At 48.3% G+C, this 14,467-nt stretch overlaps 6 protein-coding genes across 6 annotated transcripts; 3 read left to right on the top strand and 3 right to left on the bottom strand.

Moving 5' to 3' along the window:
• The first annotated feature begins 136 nt into the window (after positions 1-136).
• Positions 137-5,291, top strand: BO94DRAFT_564927 (P-loop containing nucleoside triphosphate hydrolase protein). The gene is made up of 13 exons (XM_025614460.1): positions 137-381; positions 425-947; positions 996-1,222; positions 1,264-1,543; positions 1,589-1,822; positions 1,866-2,599; positions 2,643-2,805; positions 2,852-3,175; positions 3,220-3,304; positions 3,374-3,561; positions 3,603-4,221; positions 4,268-4,348; positions 4,394-5,291. The coding sequence occupies exons 1-13, from the start codon at positions 172-174 to the stop codon at positions 4,944-4,946; spliced, it is 4,221 nt and encodes a 1,406-aa protein (XP_025469339.1). The 5' UTR covers positions 137-171; the 3' UTR covers positions 4,947-5,291.
• Positions 5,292-6,081: 790 nt separating this feature from the next.
• Positions 6,082-7,371, top strand: BO94DRAFT_462423 (Zn(II)2Cys6 transcription factor; the record flags this gene model as incomplete). The annotated part of the gene is made up of 2 exons (XM_025607974.1): positions 6,082-6,286; positions 6,416-7,371. 2 exons carry the CDS (start codon positions 6,082-6,084, stop codon positions 7,369-7,371), a joined length of 1,161 nt encoding a protein of 386 aa, XP_025469338.1.
• Positions 7,372-8,423: 1,052 nt separating this feature from the next.
• BO94DRAFT_513900 (uncharacterized protein) lies at positions 8,424-10,009 on the bottom strand. Its single transcript, XM_025609862.1, has 3 exons — positions 9,514-10,009; positions 8,982-9,462; positions 8,424-8,935 (listed from the first exon to the last, which is right to left on the bottom strand). Exons 1-3 carry the CDS (start codon positions 9,735-9,737, stop codon positions 8,588-8,590), a joined length of 1,053 nt encoding a protein of 350 aa, XP_025469337.1. The 5' UTR covers positions 9,738-10,009; the 3' UTR covers positions 8,424-8,587.
• Positions 10,010-10,287: 278 nt separating this feature from the next.
• On the bottom strand, positions 10,288-11,291 carry BO94DRAFT_618511 (uncharacterized protein; the record flags this gene model as incomplete). Its single annotated transcript, XM_025616848.1, has 3 exons — positions 10,288-10,892; positions 10,939-11,134; positions 11,214-11,291. 3 exons carry the CDS (start codon positions 11,289-11,291, stop codon positions 10,288-10,290), a joined length of 879 nt encoding a protein of 292 aa, XP_025469336.1.
• A 606-nt stretch (positions 11,292-11,897) lies between these two features.
• Positions 11,898-12,609, bottom strand: BO94DRAFT_513899 (cysteine hydrolase; the record flags this gene model as incomplete). Its single annotated transcript, XM_025609861.1, has 2 exons — positions 12,160-12,609; positions 11,898-12,110 (listed from the first exon to the last, which is right to left on the bottom strand). The coding sequence occupies exons 1-2, from the start codon at positions 12,568-12,570 to the stop codon at positions 11,898-11,900; spliced, it is 624 nt and encodes a 207-aa protein (XP_025469335.1). The 5' UTR covers positions 12,571-12,609.
• A 221-nt stretch (positions 12,610-12,830) lies between these two features.
• On the top strand, positions 12,831-14,452 carry BO94DRAFT_564923 (putative MFS multidrug transporter; the record flags this gene model as incomplete). The annotated part of the gene is made up of 3 exons (XM_025614459.1): positions 12,831-13,005; positions 13,056-13,611; positions 13,636-14,452. The coding sequence occupies exons 1-3, from the start codon at positions 12,873-12,875 to the stop codon at positions 14,450-14,452; spliced, it is 1,506 nt and encodes a 501-aa protein (XP_025469334.1). The 5' UTR covers positions 12,831-12,872.
• Positions 14,453-14,467: the final 15 nt, after the last annotated feature.

The raw sequence follows: 14,467 nt of genomic DNA, 5'->3' as shown, positions 1-14,467 counted from the left end.
CTCGGAAACACCCGCCCAGGCAGCCAGCGGTTACGTGCAACGAGGACCCCTGTCAGTCACGGGCCAGCCATTGCTTATCTCCCCTCTTCCCTTCCCAACCATTCCACCCAACTCACATCTTCTCCTTCTATCCATCCCAGCGCACGCTAAATGTATTAATCCAATCTCAACATGGCGGCAAGCTGTTCTCCCGCCGCAGACAATACCTTCGGACCAGTCCTGGCTTGTCCAGCCACCTTCGACTTCACTCTACTATTCGAGCAAAGCATCCTCTCCATCGGCCCCTCAGCCTTATTCCTGCTGCTAGTCGCGTGGAGAATCTGGAGCCTCCACCCCGAAAATATCAAAACCGTCGCGAACAATGCCTATTGGCAAAAGCTGGTATGTCGGATTCAATCAGCACCACTCGTGCTAATGCCAACAGGCTGTTGCGATCTGCCTGATTGGTATACAAGTCGCGTCGGTGGTCCTATGGGCGCGTCACAACATCCTTCGCACTGCCATTCCCGCCGTCTCCTTATCGCTGGTAGACGCATTGTCAATCACTTTTCTCTCGGCCATTGAGCACAATCGCTCCGTGCGCCCTTCGTCGCTTCTAAGCATATATCTTTTCTTGTCGATCGGATTCGATGCGGTGCAGGTACGCACGTTGTTTATCCGGCATTATCCAGCCTCTCTCGCTGCACTGTCCGCGGCATCGGTCGCTCTGAAGCTTCTTCTGCTAGCATTGGAAGCGCGAACCAAACGCCGGTATCTCAAGGCACCCCATCGTGACACGCCGCCCGAGTCAACCAGTGGAATCTTTGCTCGCACTATCTTTTGGTGGCTCAATCGTTTGTTTCTTGCTGGATTTCGAAAGCTTTTGACACTCGAAGATCTATTCCCGACAGACGTGGACTTGAAATCAGGCCCTCTGAGACAGAAGATCCGTGTCGCCTGGGAAAGGTGTATGTACTCTGTTCCTACAAATCATGTGCTATTTCTCATACTTGCAGACAAATCGAGCAACACACGCAGCTTGATTCTTGCGACTGCAGTCAGTCTAAGATGGGCAATTCTTCGAACCGTATTCCCCAGGCTCTGCCTCATCGGGTTCAGCTATGCACAGACGTTTTTTATCCAACGGGCAATCGAGCATCTGCACAAGCCTGATACGCAGATGACCAGAAATGAAGGCTACGGCTTGATTGGTGCCGCGGCGCTGATCTATGGGGGAATCGCAGTATGTAGCCCACCACCCACCTGTGCACGCTAACAGTCTAGATATCTACCGTCCACTACAAACACCAGCTGTTTCGCATGATCACCATGTTCCGTGGTGCAGCTGTTGCTTTGATCTACGACCATACTTTGGTGATTGGCGATGGGGCATGTACTGAATCCGCCGCTGTCACGCTCATGAGTACCGACATTGATATGATTGCACGGTCGCTGGAGCAAGCCAGCGAGATGTGGGCTAGATTAGTCGAAATTGCAATCGGTATCTGGCTACTAGAACGGCAACTCGCTGCCGTCTGTGTGGCTCCGATTCTTGTCATTCTTTGTAAGTCCTTGCCCTGTGGGTAATCACAACTAATGAGTACCTCAGTATGTACATCGGTTCAGATGTACATGGCGACATTTATGCCTGCTAGGCAGAAGGTCTGGGTTGGAGCGATCCAACGCCGGGTGGGAATGATCTCGACGGCACTGAGATCGATGAAGAGCGTCAAGATGCTTGGGCTGTCGGAAACACTCGCTACAACCCTTCAAGGACAAAGGGAGCGCGAGCTGAATCTATCCAAAGACTTTCGTTGGTTAATTGTCTGGCTGAATGTAGTTGGTAAGTGACCCTACTATTCAGTCGCTCCTACTTACCAGAACAGCGAGTTTGCCTCAGATGTGTGCCTCTCTCGTCACATTTGCAGCCTTTGTGATTCGCGCCAAGATCGACCACTCGCAGCCTCTGTCAACAGTACAAGCATTTACGTCGCTTGCTATTATCGGTCTCATTACCAGCCCGGCTCTGCAGCTATTGTCATCTATTCCGGCAGTAACAGCCGCCTTGGGGGCTTTTGACCGCATCCACAAGTTTCTAACATCTCATGCAATTAGTACACAGCCAACGGAGCGGAGCCCTGAGCCAGATGTCGGAAACGGCGGCGATAGTCATGACTCTGAGGTCCAACTAAAGATACTAGCACCTAAAGTGCACTCTGAGCTGGTTGTTGCATTGGCCAATGCCTACATCCGCCCAGGTGAATCTGACTTTTGTCTTGAAGACATCGATTTGAAGGTCAAACCAAACACCGTGATGATAGTGACCGGCCCTGTTGGAAGTGGAAAGTCTACGTTGTTGAAAGCATTGCTAGGTGAGGTATCCTGTGAGCGAGGAACGCTTGCAAGAACATCAGATGCCGCCTACTGCAATCAAACCCCCTGGCTCCAAAATACCACCATTCAAAATAACATATGTGGAAAAGACCTGGACCTTGACTGGTACAGAGAGGTGATACGGGCATGTGCATTGGAGCCGGATATCTCTCGAATGCCACACGGTGATCAGTCCGTTGTAGGCAGTGGGGCACTCAAGCTAAGTGGGGGACAGAAACAGCGTCTAGTAAGTCGTCATGCTAATTCCTGTACAATGCTGACCCGTACAGGCATTAGCTCGGGCGATGTATTCCAGGAAGCTGTTACTTGTCCTTGATGATCCCTTGAGTGCTGTTGACAGCAAGACCGCGCGGTTTGTCATCGACTCCCTTTTTGGTACCAACGGACTTTGCCGAAGAATAGGCGCAGCAGTCATAATGGCGACTCATACAGGTCGGTAAACAGTCTAGATATCTGATTATCTCTAATTTTTCACGAGACCAGCACTTGTATGTTGCAGACGAGGCTGTCGTCCTAGGTTCGAATGGACGCATCGAGAAACAGGGCCCTGTGCGCAGCTTATGCCTAGCCTCGTTCCCAGATATAACAGAAACCAAATCGGAGAGCGTCCAGCCTGACAGTGACGAGAAGTCGACTGCTACCAAAAAAGTTGAAACACTTACTGTTGATGATATCGCTGACATATCCCGCCAAACTGGTGATGCTGCCGTGTATTCCTACTACCTCAAGGCCATTGGATGGCGCCACACATTAGGCGCCTGTATAATCATTATCATACACACGTTTTCTTCCATTTTCCCGCGTGAGTATACCCATGTGATGCATTCTCTTTCTGACTAGTCTTAGAGGTATGGTTGGAATTATTCACCGACGACGATGGAAAAAAGGCTGCCCAGTTTATCGGCATCTATGTTCTGCTTGCCGTGGCTGCGTCAGGGTCGCAAGGGCTCATGATTTGGTAGGTCTTCCACCAAACCATTGATAAGTACTGACAATAAAGGCAAATCATGATCAAGATAGTCTTAAAGTCAGGACTGGAGCTACACAGGATTCTCGTTCAAACCGTCACCAATGCTCCGATGCATTTCTTTGCCGAGGTCGATTCCGGTGTCATCTTGAACAGGTTCAGCCAGGATATGACGCTTGTAGATGCTGTATTACCCACCATGGCTTTTGGCACAGTTTTGAGTATGTCCATCTATTTCTTTAGGTCCAGCTAACAAGTGTAGGTGTGGCACAATGCTTTGCCCAGGTGGCTTTAATCTCACTGGGCTCTAGTTACATGGGCATCACCATCATTCCCTGCTTACTGGTATTGTACGGCGCGCAAAAGGTCTACCTTCGAACATCCAGACAGCTCCGGTTCCTCGACCTCGAAGCTAAAAGTCCGCTCTATACATGGTTCGTAGAAACGCTCGAGGGCTTGTCTACGATTAGAGGTCTTGGATGGCAACGATCATTTGTCGCCGAGTGTCTAAGTCGACTGGATGATTCTCAGAGACCATACTACCTTCTTTACTGCATCCAGCGATGGCTCAATGTTGTTCTCGATCTACTCGTTGCTGCCCTAGCGGTGATTCTGATCGCTCTGGCCACATCTTTACGAGGTTCGACAGATCCCGGGAAGTTAGGAGTATCCTTGACTGCAATCATGGCCTTCAGTCAGACTCTACAAGATGTAGTCTCCAGCTGGACATCACTAGAAACATCGCTTGGTGCAATCGCAAGAACGCGCTCGTTCGAAATGAAGACACCGTCAGAGCATCATGCCGAGGAAACATTTATTCCTCCACGGGCCTGGCCTCTCCACGGAGACATCGACATTACTTCTCTCTCCGTCTCTTACGAGTGCGTATCTCGATCGACATTCGGAAGGTTAACTAACTCAATGCAGTGATGTCACACGTGCATTAGACAACATAAACCTTAGTATAAAAGCCGGAGAAAAGGTCGTGATAAGCGGCCGAACTGGCAGGTGAGTATCCCACCTAACACACGAAACACCCCTGACCCACAAAAGCGGAAAGAGCACCCTCTTCTCAGCCCTTCTCAGACTTGTCGACACTGAAACCGGCACGATCACAATCGATGGATTCGACATTTCCATCATTCCCCGGAACATTCTTCGCTCCAGCATCATCGCCATTCCCCAAGACCTTTTCATTCTCCCAGGCCCTATCCGCTTCAATCTAGACCCCTCCGGTCGTTCTACAGACGAGGTCCTGATTTCAGCATTGGCGAAATCCAACCTACTTGCGGTTACTACATCTCGCGGTGGTCTCGATGCAGAGTTGTCATCATCTACATTGTCCCAAGGCGAACAGCGACTATTTGCTTTGGCCGTGGCGCTGGTCAGGAAATGGAACAAAGACAATGATGTTTGTACTGGCGGCGGGATTTTGATCCTGGACGAAGCAACCAGTGGAACTGATGCCGAAACTGATGGGTTGATACAAATGATCATTGAACAGGAGTTTACGGGATATACGGTTCTGCATATTTCTCATCGGCCGGGCATGGTGAGGGGTGTTGATAGAGTGGTGGAGTTGGAAAATGGTCGAGTAGTCGGTTGATGTTGAAGTATGTGATCTTTTAGACTGACAGAGATGAATTGAGAGAATAGGAATATTATTGAAGGGAATGCAGTTCTGTTTGGGTTGTCTCTTAGGACAGTTCGGTCCTTATACTCAGATATCACACATTATCCGTGACGGATCTTCTCTGAGTAGCTTGATACGCAAATATGATTGGACAGGCAACCATTCACTCGTATCCTGGCCTTTGCTACCCTTGATATTTCCCTCATCAGTCATGCTGCTATTGCTTGAACTGGTTGCCTTGTCTTCCAGACATCAGATGCGTGGTGTGAGAATCAGCACAGCCTTAAGAAAGATAGGCACGGGGATTACTCAAGACAGGAGATTGCAGAAATGTTTTTATGTTCGGCATGCTTCTCTTTATCGTCGGAATCCTGCTATTTCTTTGTCTGTAAGGCGTCTCCAACGAGGTCATGAGTATTATGGTAGATTCCGAAATGATAAAGTTTCCTACAGGGGAATCCTCCGCTACCACAAGAGATGTTCCAAAGTAATGTCGATACGGAAGTTGTCGGTACAAATCGAAGATATACTATATTTTCTTAATATTTATATTGCAACTTCCCAAGATAGACTTTTACAATGAACAAAGAAACTTTTTGTACGGATTCATTGTGACACAGACGGCAAAGAACAATAAAGATCTTCAATTTAGTCAGAGAACTAAATTAGTCTCACTGGATCTCTTCTGTCTTGATCCGGATATCGTCGTGGAATTGATATGCTATACAGAGATATATAAGATAGAATATAACCCAACATTTTCCCTTTCATTTTCCTCGCCTCGCTGCCTGCCGTGATCCTCTACGCCACACATCTCATCCCATCGGGCCCTCCACCTACATAGGAGCCCCCTCATACCTCCGCTGACCTTCTCTTCTATCCATAAAGATTCTACTACCGACCCAAAACACCATCATGGCTGTGTTTCCAATGGAACTTTTCGGCATATGTGCCGACTTCATGGATAGCAAGACCTTTGTCACTTTTAGAATGACGAGCCGGGCAATGAATAAATTCATTTTGACCAATTGGTCATCTGCATAATTCGTCCCTCGTATCTAACATCACACTTTGGCTCCCCACATACCATTCCGATGCAGTACCAGCGATGAAATCCCCGCGGTATACCATTTCCCGGCAAAAGGCCTGCACCCAGTGCTCCAACGCGAAAGTCAAATGTGATCGCAGAACGGGGAATGGCCGGTGCATGAGATGTGCGCAACGGGGTCTGCCATGCAGTTATCTGAACGCGGATGCCCCAGACAAGTCCCCTAGCAGATCCCATACTGATCGAATCGAGCCCAGACCTTCAAGTCGACTTTCTATTTCAGGACTAATCTCATCAGTCCCGAGTTCTGATGGTCTTCTTCTACCCACCCCTGCGACCAGAGCGTATTCAACCGAAGTCCCAAACGTGGCGATATCAGGGGCGTTCCGAGCAGATGACGCCATAACAACAAATACAAGCTCACCTGGATGCCAAGATAGAATTGACTTCTCCAACCTGGACCTCCTCTGTCCCATCAATGCCGATGATATCAGAAACCGCTGGATTCAGGCCTACACCCCGGTCCCTGGCCAAACCATCAAACAGTACCCTACCAGTGTCAGCGCTTTTATCTACCAGATTTTAAAGTCCTATGCCGCAGTCGGGGTGCATGGTCGCGATACTCTCCCATTCATCCATCCAAAGCAACTGATCACACAACCGGCGGGCTCACCACTCACCACATGCTTGAGCCTCGTCCGAATGTGCTCCAACGCACTTCCAGGCAGCGCGGATGCCGCGGCCAATATTCTCCATCGAGAGATGTACAACCTCTACGAGTTGCGAGAGAGATACAACGACGAGGCTCTCTTCGCTGCATTCCAAGCTTACCTCATCTACGCCATGGTTCTCTTCTTCCGACTCAACCAAGCCTGCAACGACCACTTTCGTACTATCATGACCAATCTCCAGGATCTCGCCTGTGCCTCGTCTCGCGGAGGACTTATCTGCGCGGCTGATCAACGCCGAGCACGACCTCGATGGGAGGAGTGGATTGTCGCTGAGGCTAAACGACGGACACTCTACGTGATGTATCTGTTTGATAGCATCCTTTCTACGCAAGAGGGCCTACCGACATTTATAGGCACTGAACTGAGTGGCTTACCGGCACCCGCTAATCGGCTGCTATGGCAGGCGGGAACACGATACGACTGGGAGAGGGAATATAATATCCACATGGCGGAATGGATGGAGGGTAGTTTGACTATTGATGAGCTTTGGCCTACGCCGGATGATATAAGTGAGACTGGACTTGGTAGATTGCGTGATAGAGTGGACCGTTGGCTGGAGAATCTGGATGAATATGGGACTATGCTTTATGCGATTATGAGATGTACGCATGGTGATTGAGGTATATATTCAACGCAGAGTGCTGAATGACACGATATCAACATCACAAGTCCTCTATCTTCGAACTAAGACACATACGCGCCCTACCCGACTTCCAAACCTATACATGAACTTATTACTCTCACCTGGCTTTGAATCTACTCAGTATCCATCAACAACACACTCATAATATCCAACCTAGAACGAACAAACGCAAAAAGCAAACTCTCATCCAGACTCATCAACCCGCCCCCCCCCCCGGGCTAGATTATCAAATTCCGCACAGTAATTCAGCGTATTAAACAGCATGATCGTCTCCTCCACCATCCCAGTAATCGATAGATTGACAATGAATGCCTTCCAAAATTCGATACTCTATCGTCGTTTACACCCATCATTCAACCCCATTTTCAAACAGACACGGAAAATCATAGTATTATAGTTTTCCATGAATATTGCGGCAGATCTGGAAGTTTGCTCTACGATTAATAAGTCTCGAGGACATAGTTTGATAGGAGCCCCTGGCTGTAGAAGAATTAACCGGGAGATGAGTATAGCAGAAGGACACAATTCCCGAGTCGCGGAGTTTAATACATGTATTGGGATGGGATCCTCTATTTGGAGTAATCTTTTGATGACGATGGAGTTGGGGCTTGGCTCGTGGTATCGGTTACTTGTATTTTATTGTTGCTTTGGGTAGGAGCTTACATATCTTGATTAACTAGTTATAGACTCTGAGCAGCTCAGGACTTACCAAGTCGACTAAAAACCATAGCTAGGTGCTAGCCAGTCATTGTATGTCAACATGTACACCATGTCCTTTGCCAGCCGCCGTTGGGTTTTCTATCCTACATGCTGTAACTTTTATGAGGGGATTACTATGTATAGTGGGCAGTGCTCAGAAATCACTCTGTATTATGTTGAGTGAGCAAGAATGTCATGTGATATAATTATTCCACTGTATTGTTCAGTGTCTGAGGTAGCTCAAATTACCTGTTAAGTAATAGTGTCAGAAATAGTTGGGCGAGCAACTTTTCAATCCAATTAAGCTGGAGAAGTAGAAGTAGATGGAAGAGCTGTTGGATGTCCTGTTCTCTATTCTTTACCCAAGACCCCTCGAGTTGCCGTCCGTCCAAGATAAGTTCGTTTATATACCACCATGCTAGAGGCACACACGGTCTCAGTTTCCGAAGCAGGTGTTCAATCTGGACTATATACATTGGCCTTTTCAGACACATTACAATGAATCTGGGTGATAATCAGAGTCACGATGACGCTTCCTATCAGACTCCTCTAATGGCTGAAAAACAGCCTCATCCTCCGAGTTAATCTCGTCAGGAGGAGTTTCGGCCCGACGACGTTTTCGTGTGCCCGTGGGCATTTTTTTGACAGACCCTTCATGTCGCTCCTGGGCTGCCTGTCGTGACTCAGCAACGTTTAGATAATCACACAGGTCCCTTGCAGATATTGTAATTTCTTGGTCAAGATCTGCATACCCCTCGGTTTCATCCTCGGTCGCGAAGTCCTTGAGATTTAATCTCAATGGTGTTGACTCCGCAGGAAGGCCATCTATTGTGCGAAACATCTGTATTCTAAGTAAGTAGTTCACATAATAGGGTAAAGAAGCATACCTGTTTGTCAACACATGCCGCAGATAGCTCCTTTACTCCGTTCACAATTTCAAAACATGGCTGCCAGATGGAGAATGATGCTTCTTTCCCCCGGTACTCTATATCCAGAAAGACCACAGCATTGATGCTGCCATCAGAGTTCAAGATATAATCATCCGCGAGGGCGGGGATACGTCGACCTTTTTGCGAATAGCAAACTTCAATCACCACTCCGGGATATCGCGCTTTGGGATGACCGAAGGATGCATCTGGCTCGCGTCGAGCATATAATGTGTTGTCATCGGCTGAGTCATAAGGGAGGTCTATCTGAGATGATGCAAAGTAGTCGACATCTTTAGCAAAGTCGGCGCCATGTCCCCCGTTTAATACAACCGATTCAAGCTGCGATATGATGTCACGAACCACCTTGGCACAGAATGTGTCGTGGAGAGGAGACGGCATACGGATAGTTAAACGCGATTTGAACGGCTCATAGTCATATCTATTATGTGTCCGTCAGCAATAAAGAGATGACTAGCGCAGACAAACCTACCGGATCTTTCTGCGTCTCAACAGATTGTTCCTCTTATCAACCTGCTCCTGCAATCCATCATGCTCGCCGAGACTTAGGGAGTACTCCGTCCAAGGATCCTGTCCCAATCCGTGGGAGTGCTTTTCGATGATCCGTGCTACTCTCGACAGGGAGGCTTTACCCGTCAGGGAAGACGTCAAAGAGGGGTGAACAAAGCTGTTAGAAGATGCGGTATCGACCGCCATAACACTTAAGGCCAATGTAGGCGTCGAACATTGGCATTTTGGTTGGCAGAATCGACAGCGAAGGTGTGATGGTGGGATGGTTTCGGGAACAACAAACTCTCAGGGATACTGCCGTCTGGTACCGCCTGCCTTAGAGGTTTGACCTCGCCTAGGCATTACTCAGTAACATCCAGGATACACCACATAGGTAGGTATCTTGTCGTTGCATTTCTCATTGCGAGGGAAGAAGTTCCTGTCGAATATTGACAGCAGACCCACACGCGTCGAGTAAGATGCCGGCGAATAGATGATTTGACATCCGTCAACTCCGGCTCGAAGAGTGGGTCAGTTGTGGATTGGGCGGGCCACATGACCAGATCAGGGGATCCACATTAAATGGAAGGGCAAGGATCGAGTGGTCAATCAGAGACGCTAGATATAACAATTGTTCGGTCAGAAGAGATATATCTCTTGGTCTCATTTAGTGGCATCGACGAAGTTTTGTCGACCGGGAAGATATAGACTGAGTGGAGGTAAACCTTCTAGTTCAAGATCATAGAGCCCATAATAACTAGTGACAAGTGAGAAATTCCAGGGCCTCATCTTGCACATGATCCATACTCGCATATTCACCACGCCAACACTTTTTGATGATCCTTCCGCAGAGAATATGATCAACATCTGGAAATGAAGTCGGCCAACGGAAATTAGGGTTTTCCGGGCTAAAGAAATAATACTTATGCGCCTGCCAGGAAGCAATCGAGTACATAATCCAACCAAGATGCAAGATTTCGATCTGAACAGTTAGATCATTCTCATTAACAGAAGTGATATCAGTATCAAGAGGAAGGAGAATAGACTGGTCGAAATCTGTGATCTTCAGCTGGTCATCAAAAGCCAAGATATTATGAAGAGCAATATCATCCACAAACACCTTATGAGAATGAATATATGAAAAAGTCCCGATGAGACTCAATATCCATGTAATTTTGAACGTTTCCTCAGGCTCCGGATGGGATGCTAAATAATTCTCCAGGTCTTCTTGTGCACGGGGTAGCTCAATCCCATCCGGAGAGATATGAAAGCATATTATCCCTTCATAACTGCCCAGACGTTGATAGATTTGGATCTCAATTTCTAGTGTTTTTCGGTTGATTTCGTTCATGTATTCTGCATCTCCAGGGTCCCGGAGTTGAGATTGCTTGGCTTTTTTTAACAACACGGCCGTTTCCTAAGTCCAGAATCACCCCAGTCATGCCGGTCGCAATTACTGGGAGACCAAGGTAAGGGTCATGAGAAGATTGGGAAGGTTTAGTATAGTCAATATTTGCGGGTTCGGTCAGTCGGTCTCCATCGGGTCGAGGTCGAGGATTATGCTGCTCTCGATCGGTTTGAAGCGGTTGAGTATTGGGATTCTCCTGGCCGAATTGAGGGGGTTGGAGGTGTGACTTGAAAGAATCTTTAGCTGAATACGATAAGAACTTAATCATGCCTTACCTGGGAGTCTTCTGGCCGAGTTCCAAAGGGCCAAGCGATATTGCAGATCCAAGTCCAGATCACGGAGAGAATCACCATTGGTAGTACTAGAGACGGTGGGAAAGATATGCGCGAAGGAAGCAACCGGATGGGAATGGAAGGTATTTATCTGGTGGCTGGTAAGCCAGTTGCCAAAAATCGCTCCATATCCACCTGCATCTACTGGAAGGCTACACAACATACACGAAGCATAGAAGTTTACTAAATTGCAAGCAGAAAAAAAGATTACAGAACATGACCATACTATTTACACTACTGATTTCGACATGTTGAACAGAAGAAAATCCTGTTTGTGCTTGGAGCCTTACTGGTAGGCTTAAGAAAATCAACCAACCATGATGGAGGTGAGTGCTTTAGCGTCTCCGGACACATCTGGGGAGTTGGCTCTGGAGGACTATTCTGGGTGTGTTCGCACTGGATGAAATACACCGGGGCTGGGGTTTTGAGGGAGCACACGAGAAAGGCTGTGAGAGGTTGTGAGAAAGCAAAGTTACGAGGAAGGCTACGAGGGAGGTATGAGGAAGTTTATGGTCTGAGGCGATTCTCTAACATCCCAGTATGGAAATGGCCCTCTATTTTGCCACCTCAAAGTACCGCTTATCATACACAAGTAACAGTTCGATAGACATCATCAATCGAAGAACCCTACGACCGTTCCAGCATCTGCAGTGCCTCGTCCAGGGAGATGACCTTGAATCCCATCTTTGGCAAAAGCATACCAAGCATAACACTGGAGAATGCAGCTGTCTGATCGACCGGCAACTCCAACACATTATCCCCGATCACATAGACATCGAAATCCAAATCAAACAATCTGTATATCGTGGCCATCACAACACCAGAAAGACTCAGACCAGACTAGTATTCACATTAGCCCAGTTTCATCGGAGACACGAACAACACTTACAATAATGACGGTCTTGATATTCCGCGCCCGTAGGATCTGCTCGAGAGAGTTGCCCATAGTTGCAGACCACCTGGTCTTCTCAAGAACAAGATCCTTCTTATCGACCTTGAAGCTTTCGTGAATCCGTACATCCGCCGAGCCACTTGCAAATTCACCATAGGGTGCGATTAGCCTGCCAAATGGAGAAGTGGACTGGACTTCAGGTTTTCCAGCACTGAAGGCGAGGGTCGAGAAGATAGTAAGAGGATGAGGAGACTTTTCGTGCACTGCATCATTCCACTTGGCGCAATTGGTGATCATAGTCTGGCCTTCGCGCGTGTCTTTAACGGCGTTGATGAGAATGGACATCATATCTAAATTGAGGACCGCATAGCTGTCATCAAAGCTGAGGGCAGTGTTGATTGAGGACATTATAATAATGTAGGGGGCATATGTTTCAAAACACTGGAGGAGAAATGTCGGAAAGTAAAAGTCCCGTTGTAACAAAGAAACTGGAACAAACTTCTGGCTGTATCTATACCACTCCCGCCACGCCGGAGTTGAGAGTCAAAGTGGGTCCTCAACTCCGAAGACCGCCGGAGTTCAGCTTGCCCCTCGGACCCACTCCGCCAGGGTCGCTCGATATAAATCGACATTACTTACTCTTACTTCCTACTATTCTCAACAAATTACCAATTACGCAAATTGCCTACACGAGTCAGAATACCCACATCATGCCTTCCGAGGGAAGTGCAAGGCCGTCTGATCCCGACACTGCAACCGCCCCTCCTTCCGAACCGCCCTACAGCATCTTTGACAACCGACAAAAGTGGTTAATCATTGTCATTGTATCGACCGCTGCAACTTGTTAGTCACTCATAATATTAATAAAACATCAAGCTTACTGACAATTGCAGTCTCCGGCTTCACATCGAACATATACTTCCCCGCTTTGCCGACCATTGCGAACGAGCTCCATGTCTCCGTCGAACTGGTCAATCTCAGTGTCACCTCGTACCTCATCTTCCAAGGCCTCGCACTCAGCATCTGGGGCCCTATCTCCGATGTCAGAGGTCGTCGGACAGCCTACGTGGGCACCTTTATCGTCTTTCTCGGCGCATGCATTGGCCTCGCAGAGACCAAGTCCTACGCCCAGCTTATTGTCCTGAGATGTCTCCAAAGCACAGGCAGTGCCAGTACCATCGCCATTGGATCGGGTGTAATCGACGACATCACGACTCGTGCGGAACGCGGAGGCTACATGGGGATTTTTCAAGCAGGATTGCTCGTTCCAGTTGCTGTTGGCCCAGTAATTGGAGGAGGCATAGCAGAATCGTTAGGATGGAAAGCAATCTTTTGGTTTCTCACCATTTACAGTGGAGTTTTTCTCTGCCTCCTTGTCATCCTACTCCCCGAAACGCTGCGATCAATCGTGGCCAACGGAAGTCGAACCCCTTCGAACCCCTTAACCAAGTTTCCATTAGAATTCTATTAAAGAACAACCAAAATCCCATGGCAGGATGCCCAAACCAGCCAGTCCCATCTCGCAGCAAAGAAACCCATCAACATCTTTGGCCCACTCCGCATGCTCATCAGCAACCACACCGCCCCGATCATCTTCTTCCTCGCCATCTACTACGCCGTCTGGCAAATGAGCATCACGGCCATGTCCTCTCTCTTCAAGAGCCGCTACGGCCTGAGCGAAATCCAAATCGGCCTCACCTTTATTGCCAACGGTGTCGGATCCATGATTGGGACTCTAGTGACTGGCAAGATCCTAGATGCTGACTACCGCCGGGTGAAAGCCAACTACGAGGCTTCCTTTGAGGGGGAGCACGGAAATGATACCACCACCCAATCAACACGCGACGATGACTTTCCGTTGGAAAAAGCCCGCCTGCGACTCGTCCCCATATTTGCCATTTCCCAATGTCTCTCTATTATCCTCTTTGGCTGTACAATCCAATACCCGCATAAAGTGCCCATTGCCATCCCTATCATATCGACGTTCATCACCGGCTGGACGGCCGTCTCTACACAATCGCTTATCATGACCTACTCGGTGGATATCTTCCCTGATAAGAGTGCCGCAGCCAGTGCGAGTCTGAATCTAGCAAGATGTCTGTTTGCAGCGGGTGGTACGAGCTTTATCATGCCGATGATCAATGGTGTTGGGGTTGGTGTTGCGTTTACGATTTGTGTGGCGGTGCAACTTGTGGCTTTGATGGGGCCGCTCATCCAGTGGAAGTTTGCTGCGGGGTGGAGGAAAAAGGAGAGAGAGGAGGCTGCTCGACGGGCGGAGGTGAAGGATTAATTGGGGATTTAGGAG

Source organism: Aspergillus sclerotioniger, assembly GCF_003184525.1.
Source record: "Aspergillus sclerotioniger CBS 115572 chromosome Unknown BO94scaffold_9, whole genome shotgun sequence".
Lineage (NCBI taxonomy): Eukaryota > Fungi > Ascomycota > Eurotiomycetes > Eurotiales > Aspergillaceae > Aspergillus > Aspergillus sclerotioniger.
The sequence above is the reverse complement of the archived record's forward strand: the minus strand, read 5'-3'. Positions and strand labels throughout refer to the sequence as shown.

Excerpts from the sequence above, each read along its gene's own strand:
- BO94DRAFT_564927 (XM_025614460.1), top strand. The coding sequence starts at position 172 with ATGGCGGCAAGCTGTTCTCCCGCCGCAGACAATACCTTCGGACCAGTC. Across the intron at positions 382-424 it reads ATGCCTATTGGCAAAAGCTG|GCTGTTGCGATCTGCCTGAT; the intron begins GTATGTCGGATT and ends TAATGCCAACAG. Across the intron at positions 2,600-2,642 it reads GGGGACAGAAACAGCGTCTA|GCATTAGCTCGGGCGATGTA; the intron begins GTAAGTCGTCAT and ends TGACCCGTACAG.
- BO94DRAFT_513900 (XM_025609862.1), bottom strand. The coding sequence starts at position 9,737 with ATGGCGGTCGATACCGCATCTTCTAACAGCTTTGTTCACCCCTCTTTG. Across the intron at positions 9,463-9,513 it reads TTGAGACGCAGAAAGATCCG|ATATGACTATGAGCCGTTCA; the intron begins GTAGGTTTGTCT and ends GACACATAATAG. Across the intron at positions 8,936-8,981 it reads CGGCATGTGTTGACAAACAG|ATGTTTCGCACAATAGATGG; the intron begins GTATGCTTCTTT and ends CTTAGAATACAG.